Genomic DNA, 16626 nt, shown 5'->3' with positions numbered 1-16626 from the left:
TCATCACTCCCAGAGCAGGTCTTTAATTTTTTTACCTGCGCATTGCCACGGGTTTTACGCGTTGTGTCATGGTTTTTGCCAGGGGTTTTATGCTCTGGGATCCATGCTCGTTGCCACAGGGAAGGCTCGTTGCCAGGGGAAATGCTTGTTGCCTAGGGGTAGCTAGGGATGGCCACCAACCATAGATGATTCACAATCATCGATGGTCTATGACCGATTTTGAATACTTTTACCATCGATGGGGGAGAACAAGAAGGTTTCCTACCATCGATGGTTCAGTGTTACCAAGTGGATTTTTTTCCCTAAAAGTGTCAGGGCATGGAGCTTAGCTCCACCCCCTGACACTCACTAAGCCACCCGCACCCCCACCCCCCAGTCCACCCACATGTGTACTAAATCAGGGATGACCATTGATGGGTAAAACCATCGATGGATCATTCCAGATGGTTTTACACCATCGAGGCTATCCATCGATGGTGGTGATCATCGGTAGATAACCCACCGATGGCCATCCCCCGGACAGCAGCAGCATGTGCTGGCGGGCACTAGCCCGCCAGTACTGTTATCCTGTCCCTCCAGCCTCCTTAAAGTCCGTTCTGCCTGCAGAATGACGCAATCGCGCTGCGCAGCTGGCCCGGAAATTTTCCGGGCATGCCACTCAAGGGGTTAAGAGAAGAAAGTGACTCCTCCTCTCTTTCAGCGCAGTAGACTCTGGCTTTGTGCATGCACATGTCTCTGGAAATATTGGCCCTATGCTATGTTGCCAGAGACATATCTACTGCACATGCGCAGATCAGTGGGAACATGGCCACAGCGCCATTTTCCCGGCGATTTCTGACTGCAGCGCCAGCCGAAGGTGGACTCTCTGGACAGATAAGTATAATTATATGGATGCAGGGTGTGCGATGTGGCCCCCTTAGGACCCAGGGGCCCATATGTACTGTACACCCTGCACCATTAAAGATACTTACGCCAATGCTATAATTTACAGCAAGTAGTGAATTAGATATATATTATGCACAGTACTTATGTGCATATTTGTATTTGTACTGTAAAAATCCTGTGCTTGGACTTATACTTATAGCCTACTCTTCCTCACTAATTCTACCACTGATATGTGTAATGTCCGTACATCAGAGTGAAGACTCGGACTCACTGATCAATAATTACTATATAATGTACTTAGTGCCTGACACAGAGACAGGCCCACATGCCTTCACCATGGTGATCCAGTGCATAGCAGCTGTGTGACACTATGCAAATGTCGCAGGTGCTGGGATTTGTATTGAGACGCCCACTTGAAGAGCCTAGAAATCCGCCGCTTGTGTAGTAAGACGCAGATGCACATTGGCTAATGACTGACCTCTGAGTGACCCTATGGGCGCACAGCATGGACGCAGGAAGTAAGACGCTGGAGCCATGGTTACTGCACACAGGATCGCAGTCAAAAGCTATGACACGCCCCTTAAATATTTGTGACACGCCTGCATTTGAGCTGCCACGCCCCACCTCCCACAAATGCTCCCTGCCTTTCACTTTGCAGATAACTCCTCAATACGACCGCCGTCACAAGACCACCACGCCACATGCACAGTGGTACAATATCGCTCCACTGTGTACAACATTGGCAATGCTTCAATCTCTGAGTTAGGCCCTTAATAATAACTGAGCACTCACACATGGCATGTTTCTATATGAGAATGGCACATCTTACCTTCACAGTGATTTCCATCAGCAGCAAGTTGAAAACCATCCATACACCTGCACTGCTGATTCACTGGATCAGTCTGACATATTCCTGTGCAGGAGTCGTTGGCCACAGTACAAACCTCTGACCCTGGAATAATATAAGGCATAGGAGTAATTCAATGGCCATTCCTCTGACCCTGAAATTAGACAATGCACAGCAGTATTTCAATGTGTATACCACTGACCCCACGACTATACAATTCATAAGAATAGTCCAATGTGCATGCCTCTGATACCAGAATTATACAATTCATAAGAATAGTCCAATGTGCATGTCTGATACCAGAATTATACAATTCATAAGAATAGTCCAATGTGCATGCCTCTGATACCAGAATTATACAATTCATAAGAATAGTCCAATGTGCATGTCTGATACCAGAATTATACAATTCATAAGAATAGTCCAATGTGCATGCCTCTGATACCACAATTATACAATTCATAAGAATAGTCCAATGTGCATGCCTCTGATACCAGAATTATACAATTCATAAGAATAGTCCAATGTGCATGCCTCTGATACCAGAATTATACAATTCATAAGAATAGTCCAATGTGCATGCCTCTGATACCAGAATTATACAATTCATAAGGATAGTCCAACGTGCATGTCTCTGATACCAGAATTGTACAATTCCATAAGAATAGGCCAATGTGCATGTCTCTGATACCAGAATTGTACAATTCCATAAGAATAGGCCAATGTGCATGTCTCTGATACCAGAATTATACAATTCATAAGGATAGTCCAATGTGCATGCCTCTGATACCAGAATTATACAATTCATAAGAATAGTCCAATGTGCATGCCTCTGATACCACAATTATACAATTCATAAGAATAATCCAATGTGCATGCCTCTGATACCAGAATTATACAATTCATAAGAATAGTCCAATGTGCATTCCTCTGACACCAGAATTATACAATTCCATAAGAATAGTCCAACGTGCATGTCTCTGATACCAGAATTGTACAATTCCATAAGAATAGTCCAATGTGCATGCCTCTGATACCCCAATTATACAATTCATAAGAATAGTCCAATGTGCATGCCTCTGATACCAGAATTATACAATTCATAAGAATAGTCCAATGTGCATGTCTCTGACACCAGAATTATACAATTCCACAAGAATAGTCCAACGTGCATGTCTCTGATACCAGAATTATACAATTCATAAGAATAGGCCAATGTGCATGCCTCTGATACCAGAATTAAACAATTCATAAGAATAGTCCAATGTGCATGCCTGTCCTCAGAATTATACAATTCATAAGAATAGGCCAATGTGCATGTCTCTGATACCAGAATTATACAATTCATAAGACTAGTCCAACGTGCATGCCTCTGATACCAGAATTATACAATTCATAAGAATATTCCAACGTGTATGCCTCTGATACCAGAATTATACAATTCATAAGAATAGGCCAATGTGCATGCCTCTGATACCAGAATTATACAATTCATAAGAATATTCCAACGTGTATGCCTCTGATACCAGAATTATACAATTCATAAGAATATTCCAACGTGTATGCCTCTGATACCAGAATTATACAATTCATAAGAATAGGCCAATGTGTATGCCTCTGATACCAGAATTATACAATTCATAAGACTAGTCCAACGTGCATGCCTCTGATACCAGAATTATACAATTCATAAGAATAGTCCAATGTGCATGCCTCTGATACCACAATTATACAATTCATAAGAATAATCCAATGTGCATGCCTCTGATACCAGAATTATACAATTCATAAGAATAGTCCAATGTGCATTCCTCTGACACCAGAATTATACAATTCCATAAGAATAGTCCAACGTGCATGTCTCTGATACCAGAATTATACAATTCATAAGAATAGGCCAATGTGCATGCCTCTGATACCAGAATTAAACAATTCATAAGAATAGTCCAATGTGCATGCCTGTCCTCAGAATTATACAATTCATAAGAATAGGCCAATGTGCATGCCTCCGATACCAGAATTATACAATTCATAAGACTAGTCCAACGTGCATGCCTCTGATACCAGAATTATACAATTCATAAGAATATTCCAACGTGTATGCCTCTGATACCAGAATTATACAATTCATAAGAATAGGCCAATGTGCATGCCTCTGATACCAGAATTATACAATTCATAAGAATATTCCAACGTGTATGCCTCTGATACCAGAATTATACAATTCATAAGAATATTCCAACGTGTATGCCTCTGATACCAGAATTATACAATTCATAAGAATAGGCCAATGTGTATGCCTCTGATACCAGAATTATACAATTCATAAGAATATTCCAACGTGTATGCCTCTGATACCAGAATTATACAATTCATAAGAATAGGCCAATGTGTATGCCTCTGATACCAGAATTATACAATTCATAAGACTAGTCCAACGTGCATGCCTCTGATACCAGAATTATACAATTCATAAGAATAGGCCAATGTGCATTCCTCTGATACCAGAATTATACAATTCATAAGACTAGTCCAACGTGCATGCCTCTGATACCAGAATTATACAATTCATAAGAATAGGCCAATGTGCATTCCTCTGATACCAGAATTATACAATTCATAAGACTAGTCCAACGTGCATGCCTCTGATACCAGAATTATACAATTCATAAGAATAGGCCAATGTGCATGCCTCTGATACCAGAATTATACAATTCATAAAACTAGTCCAATGTGCATTCCTCTGGCCTCGTAATTATACAATTCATTAGAATAGTCCAACGTGCATGTCTCTGATACCAGAATTATACAATTCATAAGAATAGTCCATCGTGCATGCCTCTGATATCAGAATTATATAATTCATTAGAATAGTCCAATGTGTATGCCTCTGGCTGCAGAATTATACAGTAAATAAGAATAGTCCAATGTGTATGCCTCTGGCCGCAGAATTATATAGTAAATAAGAATAGTCCAATGTGTATGCCTCTGGCCGCAGAATTATACAGTAAATAAGAATAGTCCAATGTGTATGCCTCTGGCCGCAGAATTATACAGTAAATAAGAATAGTCCAATGTGTATGCATCTGGCCGCAGAATTATACAGTAAATAAGAATAGTCCAATGTGTATGCCTCAGGCCACAGAATTATACAGTAAATTAGAATAGTCCAATGTGTATGCCTCTGGCCGCAGAATTATATAGTAAATAAGAATAGTCCAATGTGTATGCCTCTGGCCGCAGAATTATACAGTAAATAAGAATAGTCCAATGTGTATGCCTCTGGCCGCAGAATTATACAGTAAATAAGAATAGTCCAATGTGTATGCCTCTTGCCGCAGAATTATACAGTAAATAAGAATAGTCCAATGTGTATGCCTCTGGCCACAGAATTATACAGTAAATAAGAATAGTCCAATGTGTATGCCTCTGGCCGCAGAATTATACAGTAAATTAGAATAGTCCAATGTGTATGCCTCTGGCCGCAGAATTATATAGTAAATAAGAATAGTCCAATGTGTATGCCTCTGGCGGCAGAATTATACAGTAAATAAGATTAGTCCAATGTGTATGCCTCTGGCCGCAGAATTATATAGTAAATAAGAATAGTCCAATGTGTATGCCTCTGGCCGCAGAATTATACAGTAAATAAGAATAGTCCAATGTGTATGCCTCTGGCCGCAGAATTATACAGTAAATTAGAATAGTCCAATGTGTATGCCTCTGGCCGCAGAATTATATAGTAAATAAGAATAGTCCAATGTGTATGCCTCTGGCCGCAGAATTATACAGTAAATAAGAATAGTCCAATGTGTATGCCTCTGGCCGCAGAATTATACAGTAAATAAGATTAGTCCAATGTGTATGCCTCTGGCCGCAGAATTATATAGTAAATAAGAATAGTCCAATGTGTATGCCTCTGGCCGCAGAATTATACAGTAAATAAGAATAGTCCAATGTGTATGCCTCTGGCCGCAGAATTATACAGTAAATAAGAATAGTCCAATGTGTATGCCTCTGGCTGCAGAATTATACAGTAAATAAGAATAGTCCAATGTGTATGCCTCTGGCCGCAGAATTATATAGTAAATAAGAATAGTCCAATGTGTATGCCTCTGGCCGCAGAATTATACAGTAAATAAGAATAGTCCAATGTGTATGCCTCTGCCGCAGAATTATACAGTAAATAAGAATAGTCCAATGTGTATGCCTCTGGCCGCAGAATTATATAGTAAATAAGAATAGTCCAATGTGTATGCCTCTGGCCGCAGAATTATACAGTAAATAAGAATAGTCCAATGTGTATGCCTCTGGCCGCAGAATTATACAGTAAATAAGAATAGTCCAATGTGTATGCCTCTGGCCGCAGAATTATACAGTAAATAAGAATAGTCCAATGTGTATGCCTCTCGCCTCGTAATTATACAGTTCATTAGAATAGCCCAACGTGCATTCCTCTGGCCATAGTCATTATGACTATACCACCTCTTTGCGATGATACGATTAATTGCATTGCACCTTGAGGTCATCTTAGACACTTCCAGCACTGGCCATTTGCATCTCTTCCCTAGGAACTTCTGGAGATAAGCTAAATGAAATTGGCAAGTATGCAATAAACTATTTTAATAAAATTTAAATGTAATCTCCTAACATATTTGGCACAACAAGAACTTGAGGGTTGTGAGGAACCTGGGACACAAACATTTATTAACATTGCATTCCAGGTTAACCTGCAGTCATTGCCAGCACCTCAACATGTTTATATTTATCTGTGGTTCAGAGACCGTTATAAAATAAATAATGTAATAAACATAAAATATTTATAGTAGTGCTGACCATTGATGGCTTACACCGATGGCTGATGGTTTTAAACCATTGGACAGAAGCCATCTAGGGTTTTTATTCTTCACATGCGCAGTTGGCGCAAGTGCAAAATGCATTTGTATTTCCTCATCAGGGTCATCCATCTTCTGACTGGCCATAGATGGTAAAAAAAACACCATCAGCCTCTGATAATCAGGGGCCAACCCTAATTTAAAGGTTTTATATAAAAAAAAAAAAAAAAACACAGCCTAATGTATAAATCCAGTTCACCTTTACAGGTGGGCCAGTCTCATGTATTACACCATGTGAAATTGCTGGGTGGGTTAACATTGATTATTGCATACATGTTTCAGATTTTAACGTTTCTATCTATAAAGATTTGCCTAAAACCAACTTGAGCTAATTACAATGGTAATTTATGAGCTGCAAAGTAATCAGACTCACAGGGGTAAATTTACTAAGGTGGGAGTTCTATTTAAGATGGGATGTTGTCCATAGCAACCAATCAGATTCCATGTAATATATTGTAGAAGGTGCTAGATAAATGAGAAGTAGAATCTGATTGGTTGTTATGGGCAACATCCCATCTTAAATAGAACTCACATCTTAGTAAATTTACCCCACAGTGCAAATGGGGTGGTGTTCAGTTTGCCGGCTGTCGGGATCCCGGTGCACAGTATACCAGCGCCGGAATCCCGACACCTGGCATACCGACACCTTTTCTCCCTCTTGGGGGTTCACGACTCCCCTGGAAGGAGAATTGAAAGCATGGCGTGCGCAGCGCGCCACCGTGCCCGCAGCGTGGTGAGCGCAGCGAGCCCGCAACAGGCTTATTGGCGCTTGCCCAGCTGTTGTTATGCCAGTGGTCTGGATTCCGGCGCCGGTATACTGGCCGCCGGGAGCCCGGCCGCTGGCATACCCTACTACACCCGTGCAAATGTGGTTAATTGTCCGCTAATACTGTGTCCCTAATGTTAGCTGTGTTTGTAGGCATACAATTCCATGTACAAATGCATGCTATGAAAAACTGCACAATGGTCATACTATCAGATTGTGGCCAGCAGAACATTTTTTAATGAAATCTCAATAAGGGTAATTTATAAACTACAAACATAATTCAGAGAACATGCCCGCTTCAATCTTTGCAACCAGCCCCATAGAAAAAGAGCTGCAACTAGTTTTGGCTGCGCTGAGAAATCCCATCATCATACCACACTAGGACCGGAAGATACCTCTGCCAGGTGTGTACGCAGCATTAGGCTTGAATACTACATCTGGCTTTATAATCATTCAGAGATGGCGTTATGTTTTCTACAAAATATGAGCAGAGCAAATTTGTGCCACTGGCATTAGAGAAACTACATTAGAACAGGTGCACAGTTAGTGCATAAATTATTCTGTTACCCATGGCAACCAATCTCGTACCAAAGCTAGTGTTTCTATCAAATGTTTGAGTAGTTGTTGTGGGTCAAAACACCGTTTTGACACAGTTACCGGTGCATCTGTTTTTAGTAAATGGAATGAAGATGGAACCAGTTCCACCAAGTTGCAATATCAAAAGTAATAAGATACATTTTTTTAAATTTCATAACATGTTGACTTACCAGACCTGTAGAACTGACTAGATGCACTGATGTTTATTAATTGTATAGCAGTAATGTCCATATAGGTTGGTTTTAAGGTTATTTTAACAGACTCTTTCCCCGTATATTTATTTATTCTTTGGATGGAAGCAGATTTCCTTTCTGAATAGTAGATATGATCAGAGAAAAGTGAAAGTCCCCAAATGCTGTGTCTTGAAGAGCTAAAAAAAAATGTGAAAAAAAAGCTTGTGATCAATTAATTTCAATGTGTCAGAAACTTTCATTGTTTATCGATACTTTAAGTTTATCACTACACTGCTCGTAAACATAGGTTATGGCAAACATGTTTAATTAATGATGATACACACATGGCTGGGTACACTTACAATGGACCAATAAACTTTTTACCAGCAAAAGGTTGGAAAAGTCATGCTGGGAATTGTAGTTCTCCAACAGGTGGATAGCTATGGATGGCCTGGTCTTAGTGGTCACACTAAATAACGCTTTAATAATCCTGGGGAAATACTGAGAAATCTGTGGGTTTCATTTTGTCATTTACATGTACATTTTCTCGGAATCAAAGCAATAAGCTTGGTAATAAACTCACTGAAATCAGCGGTTTCACAATAACTATAGAACAGGGGAATATATGAATTTAATCATATAAATCATCAATGTTTACAAGTCTTTTTGAACTTTCCATGTTTGCACAAGCCTTGAAATCAATGAGTCCATTTTTGTACATATGTGTTAATAACACTATTAAAATCAACGGATGCATTAAAGAGAAAGTGAAAACAGACATTAAACAGAAAGTGAAACGTTTTGTCTGTGGACATGTGGATATTGCAGAGTTGTCAGATCAGTACCCAGTGGTGCTACATTTCGGGGTTTATTATTCTGCGTCATCAGTTAATTTGTTATCTCTTTGTATATGCTTGATATTGAATACTTGCGTCTATTTACTTAATATAATTACAATAGGTACTTTTAATATTCAGCAAATGTATTAACCACTCAATGTGCTGCTGGGGAGGCACACTGCACAAAAAAGGAAGAAAAAAATACAGCAAACCTTTTTCGAATAGTCTTGATGCCTGTATCAAATTGGCCAAATGTAAGATTATTCTACAACAAGACTACTGTATTTGTAAGACTATGTATAAAAAACATACTGCATATACTGTACAGTAGGGCCTGATTCAGGTTTGTATGCAAAGCAAAAAAGCACACAACTGGCCAAAACCATGTTGCACTGCAGGTGAGGCTGATTCAACATGAGAGATTTAGATTTGGGTGGGTTATATTTTTTCTGTGCAGGGTAAATACTGGCTGCTTTTGCATGTAGCCCACAGATGTTAGACAGCTTTATTTTCAAACTGCAATTTAGAATTCAGTTTGAACACACCCCACCCAAAAATAACTCTCTCTGCACATGTTACATCTGCCCCAACTGCAGTGCACATGGTTTTGCCCAGTTGTGCGCTTTGCTTACAAACATGAATCAGGCGCTTAGAGCCTACACTGAAATGAATGAGAACATTAAACAAATTTAATGCACCATTTAAATCAATGGAAATTATTAAAAATCATTGCAGCAACTGTAAAATAGGGACAACCTAACCTTTAATAGATCTGCCCGCAGGCTTTGTAATTACTATAATGCTGATGACATTCTATAAGATCCAGATCTTATTTTATTAAACAAATATATCACACTACTGTAAGTGAAACGTCGTACAGTTGTTAGTAGTTCAATGGTTAAATGTACATTTAGTGTGCCATGGAGGATTTGACCTGATTGCAGGCACATGTGGAAGTGGTTACTGGAACTAATACTTTCCACCATCCATCACTAGCCGGGGTGGTTTACTCAGGAGAACTGAACCTGCCCTTAGTGGCCTCTTGTAGTATCTCTATTTAAAGGAAAATGGGGAAATTGATTTCCTTGTCATTAGCCATATCTGTAGAAAACATGTCATTGATTATTTTTAGTCTGTATTTTGTAGTAAACATATTATTTCCAAGTCTAGAATAAGCATTTATAATTGGACAACTGCTTACCCCAGTTGAACAAAACCAAGGAGACAAATTGTAGATGAACAATATTATATATAAGGTATAAACACTTACTGGCCTAGATACTTGATTACTTTGGCAGAACCCCCATGGTAAGTGCATGTGCCAATACTTGATTCTGCATCCTCTTGTTTAGACATCACCCAATATATATTTTTGTCAGTTGTATCCAGGATGAGGCCTTTCAGCACCCCTTTTATTTCAAGAACGATCATTACATTGGTCCCATTCAGATTGGATCTTTGAATGACAGACACTGAACTGCCAGATGTCCAGAAGAGAAAGCTAAAAATAAAAAGACATCATGTTGGTCATACCATGAAGCAGTGAAAACTGTGGAGAAGTGTGCCAGTGGAGAAGAACCAATCAGCATTGAAGTAACATTTATAATTTGCATGCTATAAAATCATACAAAGCAGCTGATTGGTTGCCATGGGCAACTTCTCCACTGGCTCACTTCTCCACACTTTTCACTGCTTCATGAATAGACACCTATATGACAGCATTTTATGATATACAATATGGCTGATTTCATGAGAACTTTCAGTTCTGATGCTCCATTGTCAGGTAAAATTGTCTTACATATAATGGCAACTACAGGAGACAAAGCCGGCGCTGAAGACAGCTGACTTTAAGCAACCTCTTTCCTTAGTAATAGCTGGGTCACTTACTTAGTGCTGCCAAAGATGCCTATAGCGACATGATAATCTATACTGCTATTAGTGCTAGCAATCAGGTAATACAAATCAAGAAGTGATATGTACAGAGTTTTTCTCTGTCATTTTCGTTAGGCTTCCTTATCTCCCCTTAATAAATGGACCCCTAAAGGTCTTTTGGTCTTAAAGCTGAAATCACGTTGTGTCTATTCTGTATAGTGGTGCAAATTCCTCCACAATTCCATGTAGGAACCAATTTTTTTTTAGTTCACACAATGTGGTCAAACAATACTTTATATTCTGGGAATACTTGTAGAAGAGCCCAATACGTTTTTCTATTTGCAGTTCCAAAACTGCACAAAATGTTAAATAACAAATCACAGAAAAGTGCTATATTGAAAAATGCTACATTACACATGGCCAGCCTGATATTTAACATGACAGGAATATGAAATGTAAGCTTTATGAAGTTGATGAAGTTGTCATTATCAAAAACTGCAGGAAAACCCAACAGAAAAACAGAGGAAGTTGTGACAGTCGAGATTCCGGAAATTGCCATCCAGTGGCCTGTTGTAACTTATGAATAATGGCAGAAAAAAAGTGCCATAGCTTGTGTGTGTTTGAAGATAGTACATCTGGCCAACCTGTATGAAAGTCTCTTCATGCTGTCTGTGTTGTGGAATTTGTAGGAGAGGAAGGAGGAGAAGCAACAGTAGCACCAAAGCCCGACCACAGAACGTGTGCGCTTAGCCCTGTTTTTCCTCTGTTTGTACAAATATTTCACCTCACCTGCACAAGCCTCATGCAGCTTTATTAACAGGTGAGAGATGATTTGGAGCCTGTAACATCATGCACCAATTCAATCTAGTTTTCTTAAATTATTTATTGCTACACACTTTATGAGGACAGGCTCAGTCCAATCTGTGAGCTCAAAGAAATGGAGATTTGGTGTAAACTGACAATGGTTATGGGGTGTAGAAACAGCTGCAATGTGCTAAATGTAGTAAATATAAAATTTGCTATCACATAAATGCCAGCTAGAACACTGCACATGCATCGGAAAAAAGTGTGATTGCCATGAGGGGAGGAGCATAGAGGTTGCCATGGTCAGACCAGAAAATCCCTATCTGGCGATGCTCTCCTCGTATTACCTAACTGGGCAAAGCTCTGAATAACTAAGCTTTTTGAAGCTTGGTCCAGTAATTGGCCCAGACCGGAGTCCCCATTGCAAATAATGTACTTAAAGCTGCTGTCTGTCTCATTTTGTCCTCTCGTCTTATGGCATCTGCATCTCCCCTCTGAAACTTCCTTCACTGGCTACCTATCCCCTATAAAATCTAGTCTAAAGTTCTCACTCCTCAATCGCTCACCCCCATTACTGTCTCCAGCCTCTTCTTCTTCCATCTTAACACCCGCCCTCTTAGCTACTCTTCTAATTACCACCTCAACTCTATTCTGGTCACGTCTTCCCCCCTTCTGGAATGCACTCCCTCATCATGTAAATTTTTCTTCCAGTCTCCCCATCTTTAAACAATTAATTTTCCCTAATGTCTACCAGCACGTCTCTTCCTCTTCCCACCCACCTTGTCTACTTCCCAGTCCTTCCTCCATTTGACGTAACAGCCTGCATCCACCATAGGAGACATTCATCTATGAGCTCACACCCGTAAGGGTGAGGTGATAGTCAAATCACATCTCCTAAATTGAAGCTGGTTATATGTTACTATATATTGAACTCTATGTAAACTTTCTGTATTTGTCATAAAAATGTTTTTACCCCTGTTTTTATACCAAGAATCAATATTCAGGTATTGGATCAATGATGTTAATAATTTTTTAATATGGAGTGACTATTTTGGTAAAAGGCTATGGTGGTCATTCCGAGTTGTTCGCTCGCTGCCGATTTTAACAGTGCAGCGATCAAGTGAAAAAATGGCAGAAATGCGCATGCGCATGGTACTCAGCGCGCATGCGCTAAGTACTTTCACACAAAACTTTGTAGATTTACACAAGCTCGAGCGACGTTTTTTCATCGCTCAAGTGATCGTAGTGTGATTGACAGGAAGTGGGTGTTTCTGGGCGGAAACTGCCCGTTTTCAGGGAGTGTGCTAAAAAACGCAGGCGTGCCAGGTAAAAACCAAACCAGGAACTGAATGGACTGAGGTGATCGCAGTCTAGGAATAGGTCTGGAGCTACTCAGAAACTGCAGGGAATTATTTAGTAGCAGTTCTGCTTATCTTTCGTTCGCTATTCTGCTAAGCTAAGATACACTCCCAGAGGGCGGCGGCCTAGCATTTGCAATGCTGCTAAAAGCAGCTAGCGAGCGAACAACTCGGAATGAGGGCCTATACTAATTACTTAAGGGTCATTCCCTTAAAATATATTCAAAGTATCTTTAGTGCACCTGGGTTAGTCCTTTCCGTATATACTTTCCGTTTGCATGGAATATTGCAAAATTATACAAATAAGACTACTTGTAAATTTATATCACACATTTAGTCATTAGGATGGTTGGTTGGCTGCTTTATATAGGTTTATTTATCATATAGTGAATTATCTCTTTGTGCTAGAATAATATAATATAGGGAATCTGATTATTGGCTTTTCAGAGTTAGAAAACATAAGACTAAGATATTCTTCAGCCCTGCTTACATAAATATATAACATTAAAATTAGGTAATTTAAAATTAAGTTCTAAAGTGGCATATACCCCTCCATTGGATCAACAGAAATGAACGTGGGATGCACTAAACCTCTCAGAAGGGTTTGAGATTTTTTCCCACTCATGTCGGTCCACTGTATGGTTCCTTTGTGCTGTTTAGACCAGAAAATTCTCTTGTTTTTCCAATCCAGTGTGAATCTTGTTGCCCCTTTAACTACAGCACGCATTCTCTGAAACAGAAAAAATTATATAGTCACAAACATGTAAGGAAAATATACTGAATAGAGGGCATCACATAATCATTACACCATTAAATATTAAATAGGGCAGTAGATCAGCTCAGTCCGTTTAGTTCCTGGTTTGACGTCACAAACACGCCCTGCATTCGGCCAGCCACTCCCCCGTTTCTCCAGACACTCCCGCATTTTTCCCTGATACGCCTGCGTTTTTTCACACACTCCCGGAAAACGCTCAGTTACCACCAAGAAACACCCCTTTCCTGTCAATCATTCACCGATCAGCAGTGCGACTGAAAAGCATTGCACGAACACCAGCAAATCTACTAAGTTTTGTGTTAAATAACTTAGCGCATGTGTACTGCGTACCATGCGCATGCGCTTTTAGCAACAAATCGCAGCATAGCGAAAATCGTCAACGAGCGAACAACTCGGAATGACCACCGTTGATCGCAGCAGCAGCAAAAAGTTGCTGGCTGCGATTAACTCGGAATGACCACCATAGTCAGATTAGAATGGAGGAAATTAAAACATAACTTTTAATCAACTGTTAATACATAGGGCACTATCCAACCAAACAAAAAAAGACACATATGAACTGCAGTCTTTATATATGTGTCTGATAATGTGAAAGGTCCTTTTCTAGGGTATGATCACACTGGACTAACTGAGATAATTTAGAATTACAGTGTATCGTGACCCAGAATTGGGTCAATACAGAATTCACATAGGTATAAAAAGAGGCTCTTTCAAGACCCTAACTATTATGGATTCCTATTGATTTCTACTGACATACTGGTAGTATTCTGTTGCCATAATGAGATGCTAATAGTGTTGTCTAAACCAGAGTTGGACTGTCCAAATAGTATATAAAGTAGTTTAGAAAAAGATAAATGGTGAATCTGCTGTCAGTGTTAGGCTCAGAGTATTGAGGTTCCTAATGCTCTACTACACTTGGTATTCCCAGGTGGTCTCCCATCCAAGTACTAACCAAGATCGGACGGTATCAGGCGTTTGCAGTGTGGTGTGGTAGTAGGAATTAAAGCTATGGACCACTCTGGGATCACTGATGAGAGTCCACCTAGCAGAACAGAAACAGCAAGGGTCCAGTAAGCGGGAAAATTAGTCTGGAATTATACTGTGATTTCCAGATCGAAATAAGATGAGGTGGATCTGCTGTCAACGTTAGGCAGGGGTGCGTATAATTGCTGATGAGAGTCCACATAAAAAAGATTAAAATAGAATTATCAGAGGGGTATGGGTCGTTGGGTCGACCCAACTTAGGTCGACACTCATTAGGTCGACAATTGAATGTTGACTTTGACACTAGGTCGACATGGGCGCTAGTCGACATGTACTAGGTCGACAGGTCAAAAGGTCGACAGGTCAAAAGGTCGACATGAGGTTTGTTTTTTTTACTGTTTTTGGTGTTGTTTTCTCCGTAAAGTGACGAGGAACCCAAATTAGTGCACCATGTCCCCTCGCATGGCTCGCTTCGCTCGCCATGCTTTGGGCAAGGTTACCGTTCCAATCGTAGTACACATTGGCCCTCATTCCGAGTTGTTCGCTCGCAAGCTGCTTTTAGCAGCATTGCACACGCTAAGCCGCCGCCTACTGGGAGTGAATCTTAGCATAGTAAAACTGCGAACGAAAGATTAGCAGAATTGCGAATAGACACTTCTTAGCAGTTTCTGAGTAGCTCCAGACTTACTCGGCAACTGCGATCAGTTCAGTCAGTTTCGTTCCTGGTTTGACGTCACAAACACTCCCAGCGTTCGCCCAGACACTCCCCCGTTTCTTCATACACTCCCGCGTTTTTCCCAGAAACGGCAGCGTTTTTTCACACACACCCATAAAACGGCCAGTTTCCGCCCAGAAACACCCACTTCCTGTCAATCACATTACGATCACCAGAACGAAGAAAAAACCTCGTAATGCCGTGAGTAAAATACCTAACTGCATAGCAAATTTACTTGGCGCAGTCGCAGTGCGAACATTGCGCATGCGCAATTAGCGAAAAATCGCTGCGATGCGAAGAAAATTACCGAGCGAACAACTCGGAATGAGGGCCATTGATCGTTAAGTATGAAAACATTAAAAAAATAAAAAAAACAGTCAAAAAACTCATGTCGACCTGTTGACCTAGTACATGTTGACCTAATGAATGTCGACCTAATGGCAATGTCGACCTTCAGTGTTGTACAGTTTCTTTTAACATTCAGGGTTATGCATTTCCCCTGTTGGTTTATTAATTAGCTTGGTTTATCACTCCTTTGTATCCCTAATTGGTACTTCCTGCCCTAGTGCTTTAAATACAGAAAAGGAAGAGTGAACTCTGGCGCTCAGAAAGGTCAGTCCAATCAAACCCCTATACCTGCCCAAATACAGGTGAGAATGCAATAGAATATGGAGAGAGGGAGTATGATCAAAAGCGCCCAAAATGTAATGAAAAGTGAAGAGGTGAGGGAACAATCAACGTGAAAGATTCCAGAACAAATAAATAAATAATGAAAATGTCAACAATACGGTTGGATTCTTCAAACAGAACTCGTTAGGTCGTCCGTCTGGGGCAAATGTCTTCAATGAATATGCAAAACAAAATATTAAAAGAGAACCAATGTGTAGTAATTGTGGAGAAAATAAAATTTTAAACCTACCGGTAAATCTTTTTCTCGTAGTCCGTAGAGGATGCTGGGACTCCGTAAGGACCATGGGGATAGACGGGCTCCGCAGGAGACATGGGCACTTTAAGAAAGACTTTGACTCTGGGTGTGCACTGGCTCCTCCCTCTATGCCCCTCCTCCAGACCTCAGTTAGAGAAACGGTGCCCAGAGGAGACGGACAGTACAAGGAA

General features: G+C 40.2%; 1 protein-coding gene across 8 annotated transcripts in view; it reads right to left on the bottom strand.

Moving 5' to 3' along the window:
• Window positions 1-16626, bottom strand: part of EGF (epidermal growth factor) — a 230742-nt gene that overhangs the window by 112935 nt on the left and 101181 nt on the right. For 5 of the 8 annotated variants that reach the window (XM_063918896.1, XM_063918887.1, XM_063918864.1 and 2 more), the window contains exons 3-7: window positions 16299-16349; window positions 13585-13766; window positions 10273-10503; window positions 8161-8360; window positions 1715-1837 (exon numbers count right to left, since the gene is read on the bottom strand). In XM_063918896.1, the coding sequence (XP_063774966.1) occupies window positions 1715-1837; window positions 8161-8360; window positions 10273-10503; window positions 13585-13766; window positions 16299-16349 (787 nt within the window). The remainder of the gene's footprint in view (window positions 1-1714; window positions 1838-8160; window positions 8361-10272; window positions 10504-13584; window positions 13767-16298; window positions 16350-16626) is intronic. The other 3 variants (XM_063918871.1, XM_063918855.1, XM_063918879.1) reach the window with 1 other exon arrangement.

Source organism: Pseudophryne corroboree, chromosome 1 (genome assembly GCF_028390025.1).
Source record: "Pseudophryne corroboree isolate aPseCor3 chromosome 1, aPseCor3.hap2, whole genome shotgun sequence".
Classification (NCBI taxonomy): domain Eukaryota; kingdom Metazoa; phylum Chordata; class Amphibia; order Anura; family Myobatrachidae; genus Pseudophryne; species Pseudophryne corroboree.
The sequence above is the reverse complement of the archived record's forward strand: the minus strand, read 5'-3'. Positions and strand labels throughout refer to the sequence as shown.